General features: G+C 40.9%; 1 protein-coding gene across 1 annotated transcript in view; it reads left to right on the forward strand.

The window, feature by feature from the left end:
• Positions 1-17,050, forward strand: part of ATP10A (ATPase phospholipid transporting 10A (putative)) — a 113,078-nt gene that overhangs the window by 31,247 nt on the left and 64,781 nt on the right. The window contains 1 exon segment of the mRNA XM_040535749.1: positions 12,750-12,954. Coding sequence (XP_040391683.1) covers positions 12,750-12,954 — 205 coding nt within the window.

Here is a 17,050-nt window from a genome sequence, read left to right on the forward strand (position 1 = left end):
TGAAGATGCTTTCCTGTGCTCCATAAAACATTCTGCTTATTTTTATGCAGAATAAATGGATATGAATTTAAAAATGTTAAGGAAACATATTTGTTTTAACAATCTTTTGTTTAACCATGAAGAATTTATACATCCTTCTGACACCACTCTCTTGCAGTAATACCAAGTTTCAAATAGCAGAGTAGGTCAGGGCTTTCTAGAGGTTGCAGTGGTAAGGCTTTTGTCTCCATAGACAGACAAAGCTGAAAGCCACCATCACACTGAGTGACCTACTGTGTGTTGGAAGGCCTCTAGACTGAATTGTCACCTGATGACACGAGCAACTCTTGACATTTTTATGGAAGAAATGGACTGTTATGAAGAGTCAGAAAAGCATTTTCAGAATTGGTAGTATACCTTTACAAAGCAGCTTGGTCAAAACTCGTGCCTGCAAGTGAAACAGGATTTTCCGTAGATGAATCAGACAAGCCTCTTTTGAAGGGAAATAGCAACCATAAGTATCAGTTTTACAAATTCTACAAGCTCAGGTGTCTTTCTTATGGAGAATTCCCTTTAGTTAACTTCATAGGTATGGAAGTAAATGCAATCCACTCAATGGCTGGAAAAGTGTTTTATCCGTACAAGTCATAAAAGAAGACGTAAAATGACTCATGAGGTGCCAACAAGAAAGATCACCATTTACAGGGGTGTTGCAAAACCTAGAAAAGGAGGAGGAAGTTGCTTTGGAGTCAATTTAGCTTTCAACTGGTTGGAGCAAAGAGGAGCCATTGGGTTCAAAGCCACTAATTGCTGAGGATAGAGAAGGAAAGTGATGGTAGCAGTACAGGTGTGGAAAGGACAGGGGCAAGATTGAAATGAGCATCTTGGTAAGAGCTTGGCATTAGAAAGAGAAAGAAAGGCACACACTTCAGATGTGGTGTGGTTTTTATGATGGAGAGAGAGTGTGAAAAATAACCCTCAATTACGAGTTTGAGTACAAGAGATGAAAATGGTGACGTGCAAAGGAGAGAGAAAAGTTTACAAAGGAACTTTAAGAATTAGGCTTTGAATGTGTCAACATTCAGCTAATTTGAAGACCTATGTACTCTGTAAAAAACTGATTCACATTTTTTAAACCTTTTTAAATTTCTTACAAACTTGTTGAGAAAGGGTTTGGGGTAAAAAATTCTCTTCTTAGGTCTGCAAGTTTTACCTGCGGGAGTATATGGGTTTAGTTTGGAATAGTACATTGACAGATTAGAATGAAATTTTAGTTTAAAACTGATTTCCATGATTTTTTTTAATTTAGCTTCTGCCTAGAGGTTGTGACACACACTTTTTGGTCTTACTACACACTAGGCTGCGGAGTGCTGTTTTCTTCTGCAGACAACCAGGGTGGTCTGCCACCTGCTAAGGTGTTTCAGATCTCACAAGTTCTTTAGGCAATTTGTTCTCCCTCTGTGATTCAAACTCTTCCAATAAAGAGTCCCTTTGTAATTGCCTTCTCTAAGCTCAGTTCCTGGGATTGTCAAAAGCGGAGCTGCTTGCAGCCAGTCGCTTTCTTCTTTTGGCTGCAAAGACCTTGAAATTTATTTTTTCCATGGTATTGAATTTCAATGTTTTATCTTTCCCCTCGAAGAAAGTTATGAATGTGAACTACAGAAAAATTTGCTTTCTGGATTTTGGCCAGAAAAAATGCTTTTCCAACTGAATTTAGACGTATATGTAGGTACCTTGCTAAATTGGGGCCAAGAGTTGTAGCCTCTTTTGTGGAATTCAGTGGATAATAAGTGGAAATCATGCATGAATATTTTTTTCTAATTCTGAGAATAATATTTTCAAGCAAATTTTTAGTAATTAACAAGAAAGATTGCACTTGAAGAAGTATCCCTTTCATGTAAAAAGAACCAAAACACACTATTCATTACTACTAGGTGGCCTGCTTACATTTGAAAGAAATAAAATACAAGGCTTCAGAATGAATGTAAAAGGAATTTCCGTGAACCAGTGTTCATGAATGATCCTATTTCTTTGTAATAGTGCAATAGTGAAGAAAGGTTTATTTTATATTTGTAAGTACATGTATTTGTTCAAACACGTACAAATATGTACCAAAATTCTCTTGAAAATATCCAGTCTATAACTGCCTCGATGATTTTTTAGAAGTGTGGATGATTATAATGGAATGATATACTTTGTTGTGAAAACACGTCTAGTAAACTGTTGGAAACAGGCTATCAAAATTTATATTGATAGCAAGTCATTCTTTATAAATTGCCCTTTCTGCTGATGATAGTTCAGTAGTTGTGGAGAAGCGGCAAAGATGACTTGCTTCCCTGCAGAGCTGTGTAATTACAAGGTCTTTGAATATCCATGTTAACAGGTTGAGATGTACCGTGTGCGTTAGGGGGCTGTACCTCATAATTCCATTGTACTGACTAGAATTTATAGCAAATCAATGGGACAGAAAGAGAATTCATTTATCTCTGTGAAAATAAAAGTACTACTCTAGCTTAGAATTTCATATTCAAATGTATTCAGTGACTGGCTTTAGTAAGTTTTGAATATTGATGAAATGGTGACCAATATCTTTAACTTAGGGAAGCAACAGATTGTGTGAAAACAGGGGCTCTCGGTATAGCCAAACTGACATTGAAAACACTAAATGAATTCTCATCCTAAATTTTTTTGTGTAGGTACCAACAGTAGTCAAGTTGTATCAGAACTATTTGAATGTTATTAAAGGCATCTTACATTTCCTCAGTTAGCAGACTTTTGCATTTTGTGGTTTTCACTTCTTCAGTGTGGATCTCTATTACTTATTTTCACCGAGAATTTTGAATTTAAAATTTGCATCCATAGACATACTTGTTTTGACTCAAACCTTCAAAGATTCGTATCTCCACATATGATTTGCATAGAGTTTGGTCTTCTAGTTCTTCTCTGATGAGAGTGAGGAACATTTTTATACTCTGTGAATGTCTGTAGAAGCAAAACAGTACTGTAAAAAGATTGATAGGCCTGAATTCAAACTGCATCAGAACCTAAAGCACCACAATTTGAGGCTTTTGCACTCCCTGCTTTCAGGCTGGTGCAGGATTCAACCCAGTGTATGTAGTCCAGTCATGTAACATTGAGAAGTCCTCCCAGGTCCCAGTTTGGATGTAGCCTTGTTGATCTTCACTTAGAAAGCATTCTTGGGAAACACCTTGTGACTATGTTATACCAGAATTTTAGAGATTTTCAGACTTCTATTTTGTTGGGAGAGCAATATGGTAATTTAAACATCTCAGTACTGAAGTATGGCTTGAGGCTGTTTGCTTTTCCTTGTGTTAGTATTCTTGTCCTGTTGGGGCAAGTGGTCATCCAGAAAGGCAGAGACCACATAACCTGTGAGAGCAGCTAAATATAGAGAAACTGGTACGTGTAATGTAGGATAAGTCATTAAGTTTAGAACTTCAACTGTGCTTTTCAGATCAGCTTGAAGTACTAGTTTTAGTTAAGGCCTATCCTCCTGCCAGCTACACAGAAGAATGAGGATTCCTTTGAGTTGTAATTCTTTCTGCTGCTCCTTCACTCTTGGGGATGTGGTGATGCTGGAAATAGATCTTTATGCTTCAGATCTGGGGCTCCCCAGGGATTTACACTGATACTGCTTCTCACAAAGCAACATCATAGGTGTAAATTTAAGTTATCAGACATTTCTTCCACTTTGGCTACGCGCTGTTGAGAGCAAGACAGCAACCTCGAGCTCTTCAGCATCTGGTTTAGTTACTGTCATAGTGACATCTCTTCTGAGAAGTCTCATTGCTCTCGTGTTTAAGAAACTACATGGAGAAATATCAACAAAGAAGATAATAATAATAATAGTAAGATAATAAATAATAATAGTAAGTACTAAAAAAGGCTTTGAATAAAGATCTTTATGTTCATATTTCAGGTCCTTAGCTGACCCTTCTGTTCCTCCAGATCAGGAAAAAACTTCCGAGAACATATTTATTCCAAAATTGTTGACCTGGTTTCCGCTGAGTCGTATCCAGTTAGGAAGACATAAGTGTGATGGAGCATGAACAGTAGCTTAGAAGTGAAGTATGGCTCACCCCACCAGGAGTTTGTATCGGGGGCACAAGACAGGCAGTCATCATAGCGGTGACAAGGCTCTAAATATGGTACATAGCATCAGGTCAACAAAAATTTTCCAGGTGCTACAGTGATAGACATTTTAGCATCCTAGGGCCTCTTTTATACACAAGCAGGCATTCAAGGCAAGGTCAATGTCTGCACACAAATCCTGCCAAACCTTTCTTCCGTCACCGTCACGAAAGCCCATAGATGTATCCAGTTTGCTTTGCCTGCTAGCTGGTAAGCATCCATGACCATCAAGTAAAACTGTCCCCTTTACCTGCCTGGGAGTGTTCTGTGTGGGCATCTGATTGATTAGACATGGAGATAGACCACGGTTTATCCAGCACATTAAATCTCCCTTTGTACCCATCTATGTCAACAGAGGCACGTCTGAGTTTGAGGTTTCAGTTTCTGCATACTCCCTTGAATACACCTCCTCTGACAGAGAGGAAGGTATAAAGTTCATAAGAATTGAGAAGTGAGTACAATGAAACATACTTCAAATGTCCTTGCAAACCCACATATTACATAGTTTCACATCTCAGTTTCAGAGTAGAAAGAACTGTTAACATGTTACACAAAGATATAGCAGCCAACTTTATATTCTTCTTCAAGATTCTTCCAATAATATTACAGCCAACATGTTTTTTCCACTTTTTATTGTCAGTTCTTTGAACAGTTAACTTCTGTGTGGCACTTGAAGTAGAATAGTCTTGTGTATGGACTAAATCTAGTTTGTGGAACTGCAGCCAGAAGAAATTTAGAGGCAGCAACATGAAGAGCATCATCTCAGTTTTTGTGAAATAAATATTTTTAATATTATAAATATTTTTCAGATAGTAAATAAGATATATTTTTCAGATAGTAAATATTTTACAGATAATTAAATGTTTTTCCTATCCTCAACCTGAAATTTCAATTGTCCAAATGAGAACAGATGAGAACATCCAGATGAGATGAATGTCATGGATAGATGTCAGCCAGACGAGAACAGAAAGGGAAGGAAAATGTAAAACTTCCTAATTTTCAGGAAGAACTGGAGAAGAACAAAGACTTATGCTTCAGTCTGGGATATTGATTTTGCCTGTGAAATACAAAAGTGGTGAATATTAACATTCTTTTCAACAATTCTCTTGCTAACATAATATAGTATCTGAATTATGTTAACTTGTAGAGTGTTTTTGTGCAGTGATTAGATAACATGAGCTTTAAAGGAGGTGTGTTTGTATGTCATAGTTATGTGGAGAAAAATAGTCTCCCAAACTGAATGTCAACAACTCCATCAGGTCTGTGCACGTAATTAACAGGAAATGCCTTTCCCGATAAAAATTCTTTCAGCTCTCACATGAACAGTTTAGCTGAAAGAACTGGAATGATTTTTCAAATGAAAACTCTTGTGGTTAGGAAGCACCTTTCTTTAGCAGTTCTTTACAGATGACTTTGTGCGTATATGTAGTGAACATACTAATGCATTTTTGTGAACTGGGTCATGTAGTCCTGAGATCAAGTCAGGCAGGTGTGTGGAACCAGGGGAATGAGAAGGCAAAAAAATTCCATTGAAGTGCCTGAATCTGTTAAAGAATCGATTTCCCTCATTAACTGCAGAGCCATACTAAATTTGCCTTTTAAGATGTATCATTAAGGCATGAAGCTATCCCTTGGAATGGCCAACCAATTACCGTGGCCTAAATTCAGTGGGAGAACACCCAAACATAGGATTTAGTCCAACAAATTTATGTATCTAGCATGCACCTGAATTTTCAGCACTCAAACAGTTCTCCTAAGTGTCCTTATGCTATTAATTATCAGTTTAGAGGACAAAATTGCAAAATTGCAAAAAGTTGGCACCCAAGATCTCCCTTGGAAGAGTTCCCATTTTAATTGTTTAGGAAGCAAGCACAGATGGAGGTAGGCATCATGAGGTATCTATAATTTGAATGGCTCCCCTTCAGGCAGGGGATTGTTTCTCCTTCCATGTTTGCACAGCACCAAGCTCAGTTGAATCTTTTTGCAGTTACTTGGAGCCCTACTGTAGTGTAAATACAATCTTAATATCTGTGATAAGCAGTTAGCAGTCTTCTCTCCCAGTATATCTGCTAATCGGAACAATGATACAAGTTTGTTAGCATTTTTGGCAGGAAACATAGGAGTGTTGGAAGTTATGCCACTTATTAAAAATAGGATACTAGACGTTTCTCCAAAATAGTCTTGAGAATTTTAAAATCAAGTTCTGGGAGACAGCTTCTTCTTTCTTCAGTTTCATTGCATGGTCTGCCTTTATGTTTCATGTTGTTATCGAAACAACAAGTTTCTTGGCTGAAAAATTAGTTATTCCGGTTAGCAAATGTTTCATTATAGTTAACAATAGTGAGGTTTATTTCAACAAGAGGTATAATGGAGATAACACTGCCAAGAGAAGTTCAGTGATTACTTCCACGTTATAAACCTGAAACACCGAAGTTTCATGGGTACATTTTTTTAATAACAAGTTTGACTCGTAACAGAAAAATTACCTGTTTTCAGAAAATGTGAATTTATTAAAAGGCACCTTTATGCCTAGTTATCGCTCTGCAAGCATATTTGCTTCTAGCAGCTCTAAGATGCATTTGAACTTGATAATCCAAAAAAAATGGGTATTTGAAGTCCGTGAAAACAAGAAAACTTTCTGGTGCTCTTAAAACAATGTGAATATTAAGGGATCTATATAGAAACATCAGTCGTGGAGAATTTTTTTTCTCTCCAATGTTTCTCAAGAACACTCTCTGTTAATGTCTTGTCTGATTAATATCAGATTCGGAGCCTCTTCATGATTTATTTTCATAGAAACAGATGTTATCGTTTGTGGTGGAATGAAGACATATTCTGGGCATTATGTAACCTGCTTTGGCATTAACTTATGCTACATGCTTTTCCTTAATTCTGCCACAACATTGTAATTGTACCCAAATGGTTCTCTATGTGTTTCCATAGATACTTAGCATGTTCAGACTTTGTATAATGTATGCCTCGGTCTCGTAGGTAGCTCTTGTTTTTTAAACTCCGAGCTCTGCAATACCTGTAGTTTTCAAATTGTAATTGGTGCTCGTTATAACAGCAGGTTTTTTGTGTGTATTTCAGTGTTGTCCACCAATTCTGCTTTTGAAGACTACGATGCTGCAGTGCTTGGCTCCTGCCAGTTGTCTTCAAGTTTTTTAGTTAGCTTGTTCCTGACCAGGAGACTTGTCACAGCACTGGTAACCAACTGACATGAATAGGTTTTAAGTCACTGATGAGAGAGATGTACCAGATGCTTTCTTTAGTTCTCCCCCACTCTCTTTTCTGCCTCCAAAGATGGAAGGGGAGGACTTGGCTGGCATCAAGAACAGCTCCAAAGTATGCCTTGTACACAGCCCTTTGACCTGCCTTTTGTGGAGGGATCTTCCACAGAATTAATTTATTGCTGTGTTTCTTTTAAAGCCTACTGGTTCAATGGCCAGCCTCAGCTGGCAGGGAAGGCAAAGGAGCCAGATTTCTTTTGAAGTGCAGACAATAGTTACTTCAAAAGCAGGTCAGCGGATGGGCTTGGGCCAGGAAACAACATCTCATTTGGATGCTTTGAAAGGCTTAAAAACTTGTGGGCTGCAGTCTCAACCTGTGTAAGGAGAAGCAGTACACTGGGTGTACACAGATGGAACACCCCAAAGGATAGAAAAGCACATCCCCTGTCTTCTGCTCAATGTCTTTGACAAGCTCTGCTGAGGTTAATAGAGGAGCTTATGTTGGGACTATGATAGGGCAGTGCTACAGATTCTCTAACCACTCGCTTAAAGCAAATCTACATCGGCCATTCCCACTCATTAACTGTAATTTTTGTCAGTGGAGAAGTGTAGGAAGCAAGAAACAATTCCCTTGTAGTTCTGTCTTCTTCATTTAAGGTGTAAAATTTCTAGTATAGAGGAGGCCTTGTACTAAAAGAACAGATTGTAGCTGCATGGCTTTCACATTTCATAACAAGTCTTGCTTGTGATATTTTCATCAGACTTTGTTTGAAAAGGGATTGAGAAAGAGAACAGGGAAGATTCCTCCTAAATTTTATGCATGTGGAGTTTTGTTATCTCCCTTTAAGTATGCTCAATTTGAATAATGCCTTATCACACTGAAACGGTTAAAACTTGTTCAGAAAAGGGAAACGGTTGTTTTGTAATGTTCAAGCAGAGACAATTTACAATCTTCAGCCTTTTGTAGGTATAAACTGATATTTATACGGCCAGAAACATAAAATTAGTGGCATGATCTTTATCAGCATGTACTGTGAACAAGAAAAGAGGGAAGGGTATGGTTAACAGGAAAACAAAAATTTCTGAGTTTCTGTTTTTATTTATATATTTATTTGAATTTAAAGTTCAGAGACAAAAAGTTAATATTTTTGCTTTTGTTTTGGTTTTGCTATTAACCAAAGCCATTCTCAAATTTGGCACAAACCTGCAGAAGATTCTGCTTCAAAGCATAGTATTGGCCGAATATACGCAATAGGTAGACTAATGCAAGTTTTTAGATAGCAGCTAGAATTATTTTCACTGTGTTTACACACTTAAAAGGAAGTTTCAAACTTCTCTGTGTGCTTGAAAGTGAATGTGCTAGAGTAATCGCACGCCGTTGTTGCAAAGAGCATTAACCTCTGGAGGAGTTTGCCTCCGGCCAGGGCCACGTTCGCTGTTGGCTAACAGCATTGATGTCCACACAGCTGAGCCAGCTGTCCTGTTAGCCATCCATCTTCAGTTTTCAGTCCATGTCTACCTGCAAAGACATGCTTAGTACAGTGAAAGCCCTGGCAAGTTCTGTTTTAGATTGTGGCAGAGAGGAGAAGGAAGGTTTATGTGACTAAGAGTGTACAACCACAACTTACAGGTCTGTTCTTTGCCTGCAGATGTGTTGATCAAGATTAGGTAGTGTTCAAGAGGCTGGACATCTCTAGTGTGTGAGCCCCACACAGCACCTTACCTAGCTGTCTGAAATTGGGCAGAGCTGTCTGAAATTAATAGTTCATCACAGTGATTTAACTGGAGAGTAAAAGCAGTATCTATTGCTTTTGCAGAATGGCGGTAGTTCGTGGCAAAGTATTGATGCGGAAGACTTTTATCTACCTCTCCAGGTTTGAAAGATATGGTCAGTATATCTGACCTCTTCCAGTTGTTCATCATGGCTTGCAGCTTTGGTTTCCTGCAGCATCACCCTGAAGTTTGTTACAGGCACTACAACATACCTTCAGGCTTGTTATACGTGGGGGCAGGGGGTAGCACTCGAGCTGTGGCTGCTGGCTTCTGGCCTGGACATGCACGGCAGGCCTTCCTGTGGGGTGCAAGGGGCTGGCCTCACTACCTCGGGTGCTGCCTTCCAGCCCTGTTCTGCTAGAACCCCTTGAGCACTTCCACAACGTATATCAGGAGATGGCATTCACAAAGCCAAAAGCTTTTGTGGAAGAATTCCTTGCGAGCAGTGCGTGAAGTGCTGGGACTTTGGAGGATGGGTGCTGACCACGCCACAGCTAAAGAATCAGGACCAAGCCAGAGGAAATAGCAGGGAGAAATAGACCCAGGTGTCTGTGCTTTAAACACTAATTTATCAGCTGTGTAACTATAAATGGAAAGACAGCAAAGTTTGCTGGTTTAGCACATTAAAGACCAGAGAGACAGGAAGGCCTTTCAGAAGCAACTATCAGGTAAATGGACAGACAGGACTTTGCCAGGAAAAATCGTGCTCACTGCTGGATGAGTAACAAGTACCCACATTATTGCGTTTCGCTGATGTTCTGCTGTACGAGTGTATAGTGTCTGTTCTAGTTTCTCTTCTGGGCTTGGTCTCGGTGACATAAGTGCCTGCAGGCACAAGGAGCAGGTCTCGGTGATCTGCTATCCCATTACAGCCCCGTGCTGTAAACTGCTGGCGTCCTCCAAGCCTGGCCGTGGCTGTGAAGAGCTCAGCCGAAGCATCTGCCTAGCTGTTATGTTTGCTCTGAAAATGAGAAGTATAGCAAACCATTTGAAAACAACACTGAACACGTAACAATGCACGTATGCCTACTCATGGAGAGTGTGTTTAGTTCAGGTTTTTTATCACAACAGGTTGATGCTATGTAAATCGTTGGAGACATGGAAAGGGTCCCTTCGGAATAATGTCTGGAGGATACACTGAGGCAAAACGGCTCAAATCTCTGAACTTCAAATAAAATTTACATCAAGCATTCTTGTATGCCACACCTTACAAACACAAAGAAGGGTGTAAATTTTAAAGACAGACTTTCTCTTAAAAGACGCGTGGCATTTCTAACTCTTTATCATGTAACTTCTGGAACTTACTGGTGGAATATAACAGCAAGAATAAACATTTAGCAGGTGATATAACACTTGAGTGATAAAGTCCTGTCTCTGCTAGAGTCAATGGCAAAACTGCAACTGTATTAACAGGGTCACTTGGTGTGTTTGAACTGCGCAGAGGTATGAAAGCTGTTTTTAAGCGTGCTAGAGCATCTGCTCAGAAGAACAGGACAAGCACATTAAAGGAGTGCTCCAAAAGGCCTGAACTCTATCTCGTGCACCTAGTATCCGAACCTCCAGGTCTGAAGGTGGTGTTGTGCCGTACTCTGTACTAAATACTTGCAGTGACGATTCATGTGTTGCAACGGGACAATTATAGTTAGGGACTGGGTTAAAGCAGCCGTGGCTGAGGAGGATTAGAAAGTCATTTTCCTTGTGGGCTGGCAGTTCATCCGCTGCTGGCCCCTGTTAGCTGAGAGCTTCATCAAGTCCAGTAATGGGACAAATTATTCTAGTGCCACTGGTGAAGGGGGCTCTACCCCACAGTCCCAGTGCGTGTGTAGGAAGTCTCATATTCATTTATTGATGCCACACAGGTGGGAATGAAGGAATGCTAAAATAGCAATGCTTTTCAAGCAAGTTAAATAAAAAAATGTAGTCCCTATAGCATAGTATGGGACTCCTTGCTATTTGTAGCCTGATCATATGTCTGCACTGCTACTCTGTACATGCTTCTGAACATTACCCAGTCGCACAGTTAAATTGAAAAGGATCAGGGCCACGTGTGAAGTGATTTGGAGTTACAGGTTGCGGAGCTAACAAGCCTTTCAGATCTGTGACCTGATGACTTGTACTGTGTTATGGCGTGCTGGGTTTCAAAGCAATTCGTACACTCCTTAGCAGGAAAAGTTAAATGTTGCCTTCACCCTGAGTGTGAAGGGAATGGGTGATATCTGCAGCTTACCTGCCCTTGTGAGACTATCATGTTTTACACTTTGCTCTTATTAATCATTTTCAGGCTTTACCAAAATAGAAAGCACAGCCGATGTTTTCATTCCTCTCTGTAAACTGGATGTTAGGAAAAGGCAGTGAAATTCTGGGAAATAAAACCTGATCTGACTCACACTTCATTGTGCTACCTTTTGTGATACCATTCAGGCTTTAGGCTAAATAAATGAATAAAAGCAAACCAGGTTTCTAATTCCTGCAGCACCAACAAAGGCATGACAAGGATGAGTTAGGCATAGCATCACTAGCAGTAACTCCAAACCAACATCGTTAGCAGGAGTTCCATATTTCCTCCTATTTACGAGTCAATTCACATTACTACTGCAAGTAATGTATTTTTAAATGATATATTTTATAGAACGTAAAACGACAACCCCCCATCAGGATCCCATCCTGCCAGTTAAAGTGCTGACAAGGGAGCCTGGCTCCAGTGTCAGCAAGAAGGGGCCAGCGCTGACAGCAGTGCCACTGCTTGCACCGTGCAAGGCGGTGTGCTGTGACAGCTTGGGAAAGTGTCAGAACAGCAGCTTCCTGTTCTCAGGAGGTATTGTACCAGGTTAGTATTGTAGCTGTTTTGAGATGCATTTCTTTCAAAAACGCAGCAGAAGAAAACAATTTACACAAATGCCAAGAAAGCACTCGAGCCTGGCTGTTATAAAACTAAAAACCTGAGTTTTAGCTGGAATTAAGTAAGCAATCAGCTGTGTCCTTTTCCTCATGCTCTCAAGAAAAAGTTAAAAAATGAAAAAAAGCAAACTAGTATGACCTATAAAACTAGACAGGTTTAGTGGCTGTGTCTAAACAGACAACGCATTCAGGTGGGTAAGTTTTTGAAATGACAAAGAAATTACAACCCAAACGAAAGTTTCAGAGGAACTAAGCAGAAATTACCTACGTAACAGATGACACTATGGCTAATATGAAGATACTGCACAAATATTTAAAAAGAAGAGTCCTTTAAAAGGACTGTGTCCTTTCCCTGTAGAGCAGGTAGGACTGTGTTTTTTCCATGACATGTCCTTGTAATCCTAGGTCTAGTGACAAATACTGGAATTTTCTTTCATTAACAGACTTTCATCTCTTTCATCTAAATATCACATGGTACTTTGGGCCTTAAAGAGCATCTGGTTTTCTTAGAGGACTTGGGAACTCTGACCTGGGGCTGAATTGGTGACAAGACACCTCCTGGCAGCCTTCATAACCTTTTACTGGCATAACTTGAGAGTACCTGAGAACCTTCCAAAGGCACCGTATTCCTGTTACAAATTAAATTGTATAGTATGTGAGGCATTCTAGTCTATGTATATTTTTTTAATGTCTGTTCTATAAATGTCTTTTTTCCAGGAATGAGAAGAAATATGTAAGCAGATACTGGAAAGAAGTGCAAGTTGGAGACTTCGTTCAGCTTCGCTGTAATGAAATTATACCTGCTGATATCTTGCTGCTCTCTTCAAGCGATCCCGATGGGCTGTGCCATATAGAAACAGCTAACCTGGATGGTGAAACTAACTTAAAACAGAGACAGGTGGTGAGGAGGTTCTTAGAGCTGGTAAGTCACCCTTCTTGGCTCTCACTTAAGATAAGAATTTGTTTCAGGTGAGTTAACTGTTCACCAATCCACTTCACACCAGCTAAATCTGCTTTTTCTGGGAGTGCTAATGAGTTACTGTTATGGTTGTCATTAAACACCAGCACTTGCCAGCAGCTGACCTCATAATAGTATCAGAAGTTTTACCATAATTTTTGTTCCCTGAATTTGAATAGGAATTATTTGGGGCAATTGTGTGCGGTTGGAAAATGTTGGGGGGTTTTGCTGGCTTCTATTGTAGCTTGATTTTCGAAAACATTTTAACCGCCCAATGAGAAGATACTCAAATATAAACAAACTACTTTTCCTGCCTGCAGACCAGATCAGTTTCAGTTGAGAATTTTGCCTAAAACTCTGTGCTGCAGAATCTCTCTCCAGCACTTAAAGCTTGTAAGATTTAAAGGGGCAGGATGCATGCCTTCTGGAGGTGTGTGTGCTGAAAATCTGTTTTATTGCTCTCTCACTGTACTTATCTCTGCCCAGCAGCACTGTTTTAAAACAAAACAAAATCCAGCAGTTCAGTTGCTGTCAGCAGAATTAGCGGAAATTACCTGAAGGAAATTACTTGATTTAACAATCTTACTGAAATAGTATTTATTTGTATGCCCTCCTTTCCCACCTCTCCTGCAAAGTAACCCCAGTTTCCTGTATTTTGCTGTGAAAAAAATAATTATTATTTTATAGAATTCAGCTACATCTTTTTCCCTCGTAATTCTCATTTGAGAGATTTTGCAAACAATGGGAGCTTCTGCCCTTACCACTGTCATCAAAGGTTAACTACAGAAGCCTATGGCTGTACTGATATGTATCAGTATTAATGAAATTGTAGCCCAACCAATAGGATAAAAATCAACATGCCTTCCAAATAACGGTTTATGATAGACAGAGTCTTCCTGTGAATAGCTTGTAAAAATGTGAGATAAAGACTTGCTTAATTGTAAGTGAATTCCACGTAGAATTTCAACATCACATGTAAGCTACCACCATGACGAGAAGCTTAATGAGCTACAGGCCAAATGTTTCAAAAACTCTGATTGTTCCAAAGAAGCTAATTAAATTGCTTCTTAAAAGTCCTATCCTGTTCCCACCGAGAGGAAATTTCTCCCAGTGGGTAGAGCTCCAGGGAGGTACTCAGATGATGTGTCCCAGTTCTCTGCTAACGCAGACATCCTGCATGACCTCAGGCACATTATGTAGGACAAAAGCTGTAGATGGCATATAGGCTACTGAATACAGGGATGCTTTCATTATCTTGTGTACAGTTGGAAGTTAAGGGCATGGCCCAGCTCTCTCTCAAAAGAAAACCAAGGAAGGTACCAGCTGCCCCATTCACCTGCAGCAGATGGCTGGATTTTCATGATCCAAGACCTTCTGACACGCAGCAGAAGGTGTTGGTAAATACAGTGAAAGAAAATGATGTATGCAAGTACAGAGCATCACAAGAGGATGCCTGGAGGAATTCCTTTTACTTCATTAGGATCCACGGCTTCCCTGACAGCAGGCAGGGTTCAGCACTTGGAGTGTGATTCCTGGGGGTACCTGTCAACCTTACAAACCCCTGCTCTGGAAGCTGTGACCCCTAAATGTGTGCCTGAGCCATGAGCTGTGGAGCCTCTCTTCTGTCACTATCCAACAAACACATACATGCACTAATACATCTTCATTAATGATCTGAATGATGGAGTCGAGTGCACCCTCAGTAAATTAGCAGATAACACAAAACTGGGGGCAGTGGCGGATTCACTGGAGTGCCATGCCACCATCCAAAGAGATCTCAACAGACTGGAGAAATGGGCTGACAGGAACCTCATGAAGGTCAGCAAAGGGAAGTGCAAAGTCTGACACCCAGGAGGAACACCCCCACCACCGTTACAGACGGGGCCACCCAGCTGGAAAGCAGCTCTGCAGAGCAGAGCCCTGGGGGTCCAAGTGCCCAAGCTAAACACGAGCAGCGATGCTCCCTCACAGCAAAGGTGGTCCGCAGCCTCCTGGGCTGCATGAGGAAGAGTTAGCACCCACAGGTGGAAGGAGATGATCCTTCCCCCGTACTCTGCTGTGGTGGGCCAGCTCTGGGCTCTGTACAACAGATGCAGACATCCTGGACCAAGTCCAGGTGATTAAGATAGAGTGGAGCATCTCTCATAAAGGGAAAGGCTCAGGAGAGCTGGGACTGTTCAGCCTGGAGAAGAGGAGTCTCAGGGGGGACTTCATCTGTAAATACCTGAAGGGAGGGTATAAAGTGGGCCAGGCTCATTTCAGTTGTGCCGAGTGCCAGGACCAGAGGCCCTGGGCACAAAATGGCACACAGGACGCTCCCACTGAATATCAGGCAGCACTTCCATGCTATGCGGGTGACGGAGCCCTGGCACAGATTGCCCAGAGAGGGGGTCTGCCTGCTTGGAGATATGCTCTGGGTGGCCCTGCTTGAGCAGGGGGTTGGACCAGATGGCAAACAAGGTTCCCTTCCAACCTCAGCCATCCCGTGATCTGGTGATTCTGTAGTACAGCTTTAGCAGGAAAACTGGGAAGGGACTATCCCTGCAATCTCGTGTTTGTCACACTTGCGGAGGTTTAAGTTGCTGGTCTAAACCAGGCAGCTGAAATCTGGATTTTGTACGGTTCGGCAAGACTTCTAACCTTTAGACTGTATGTGTGAGTGGCAATGTCATTTCCTCCTCAAACAGGTTAAAGGTAATCAGAGACTGAATTGAGCCTCACTGGGGAAGAAGGCTGAGAGTGTCCACCAGCCACACAGCTAGGTTTATGCGCCAAGCAGCAGAGTCAAGGTATACGTGGCATGGCTTACTCAGCCATACTTTATTCAATGGCACCTGAGCAGGCATTCTGAGGAAATCTGTTAACTTGTAGGTACTTGTAGTCAGTTTTGTAGACACCTAACACTCTGTTTCCAGCCCATCCTCATATATTTTAGTTCCCTGTATCATACGATGATCATGGAACTTTTCCATCCCAGAAGTATGTTCCCAAATATGTGGATAAGTTATTTCTTAAAATAAAGTCTAGATCACAGGATGCCTACCTATGGTAGCAGTAGGGTCCGTAGTAATTTGTCAGGGGTTAAACTAGCATCAGTGACAGAAAGCTCATTCATTTTAATGAAAGCAGGACTGGAAAAAATATTCAAGTACCTCAAGTATTGAAAGAGAGCTTGTAAGAAAACCACACGTGACTAACACCCCTCTCCTAAAATAGCTGAGCAAGCAGGAAATATCCAAGCCCAGGTTCCTGTGTCAATTAACTTGTAGGCAAAGTGCACACCTGCAAGTTCCAAGTCCTCAGTGGCTGCAGCATCACAGAGCCTCTCTGTAACAGTGCCATGTAAGTCATCCAGAAGAATACTTGCCATCCTCATTAAAGTCATGGCTAAAACCTGTCCGAGCACACTATTAGTTCATGCACCAGTGTTACATTCCTCACCCGATATTAGTAATGGTGAGTTCTTACTATTTCTTGAAGGTGTTACCCTCCTGAGAGTTATGCAGTGGGATACAGGACGCTGCTTGGGAAATGTTGGATGAGTATGAGGCCCACAGCCACATGGCGTGGAATAGCAAGGTGATACTTAGGTTGTGAAGTTCAGTTCCCATCTGGGTATGTCTAAGTCACCACAACTGGAGAGGGTTTATTGTTAGATCTCATAAAGTACTTTGGAAGACCGACATTTTCTTGTACCAAACGCTGACCAGCCTTTTACCAAACCTCAGCAAAGCTCCTTCCTAAATCTTTTCTAGGACCTGCATCCCAAGCTACTCGTGCAAGAGAAGAATGCTTCTTTATTTTTTATTAACATTTTACACAACAGAATAACTTGGTTATGCTTGTAGCTCTTTGGTTCTGTCTCACTCTACAGCCTTGTTGTTCAAGCAGGAAGACAAACAAATAGATTATGTAGTCCTGACCCTCTCTTTCCCACACTGCTGAAGTCGTCCCCCACCCTCCTTACAGAATGATGTGCCTGGTCATGTGGCTTATCATGGGACAAGAAACAAAGATTTTTTGGAAGCTTCTTCTTAAAATATCAGCTGCCCATAGCAGT

Source organism: Cygnus olor, chromosome 1 (genome assembly GCF_009769625.2).
Source record: "Cygnus olor isolate bCygOlo1 chromosome 1, bCygOlo1.pri.v2, whole genome shotgun sequence".
NCBI classification, from domain to species: domain Eukaryota; kingdom Metazoa; phylum Chordata; class Aves; order Anseriformes; family Anatidae; genus Cygnus; species Cygnus olor.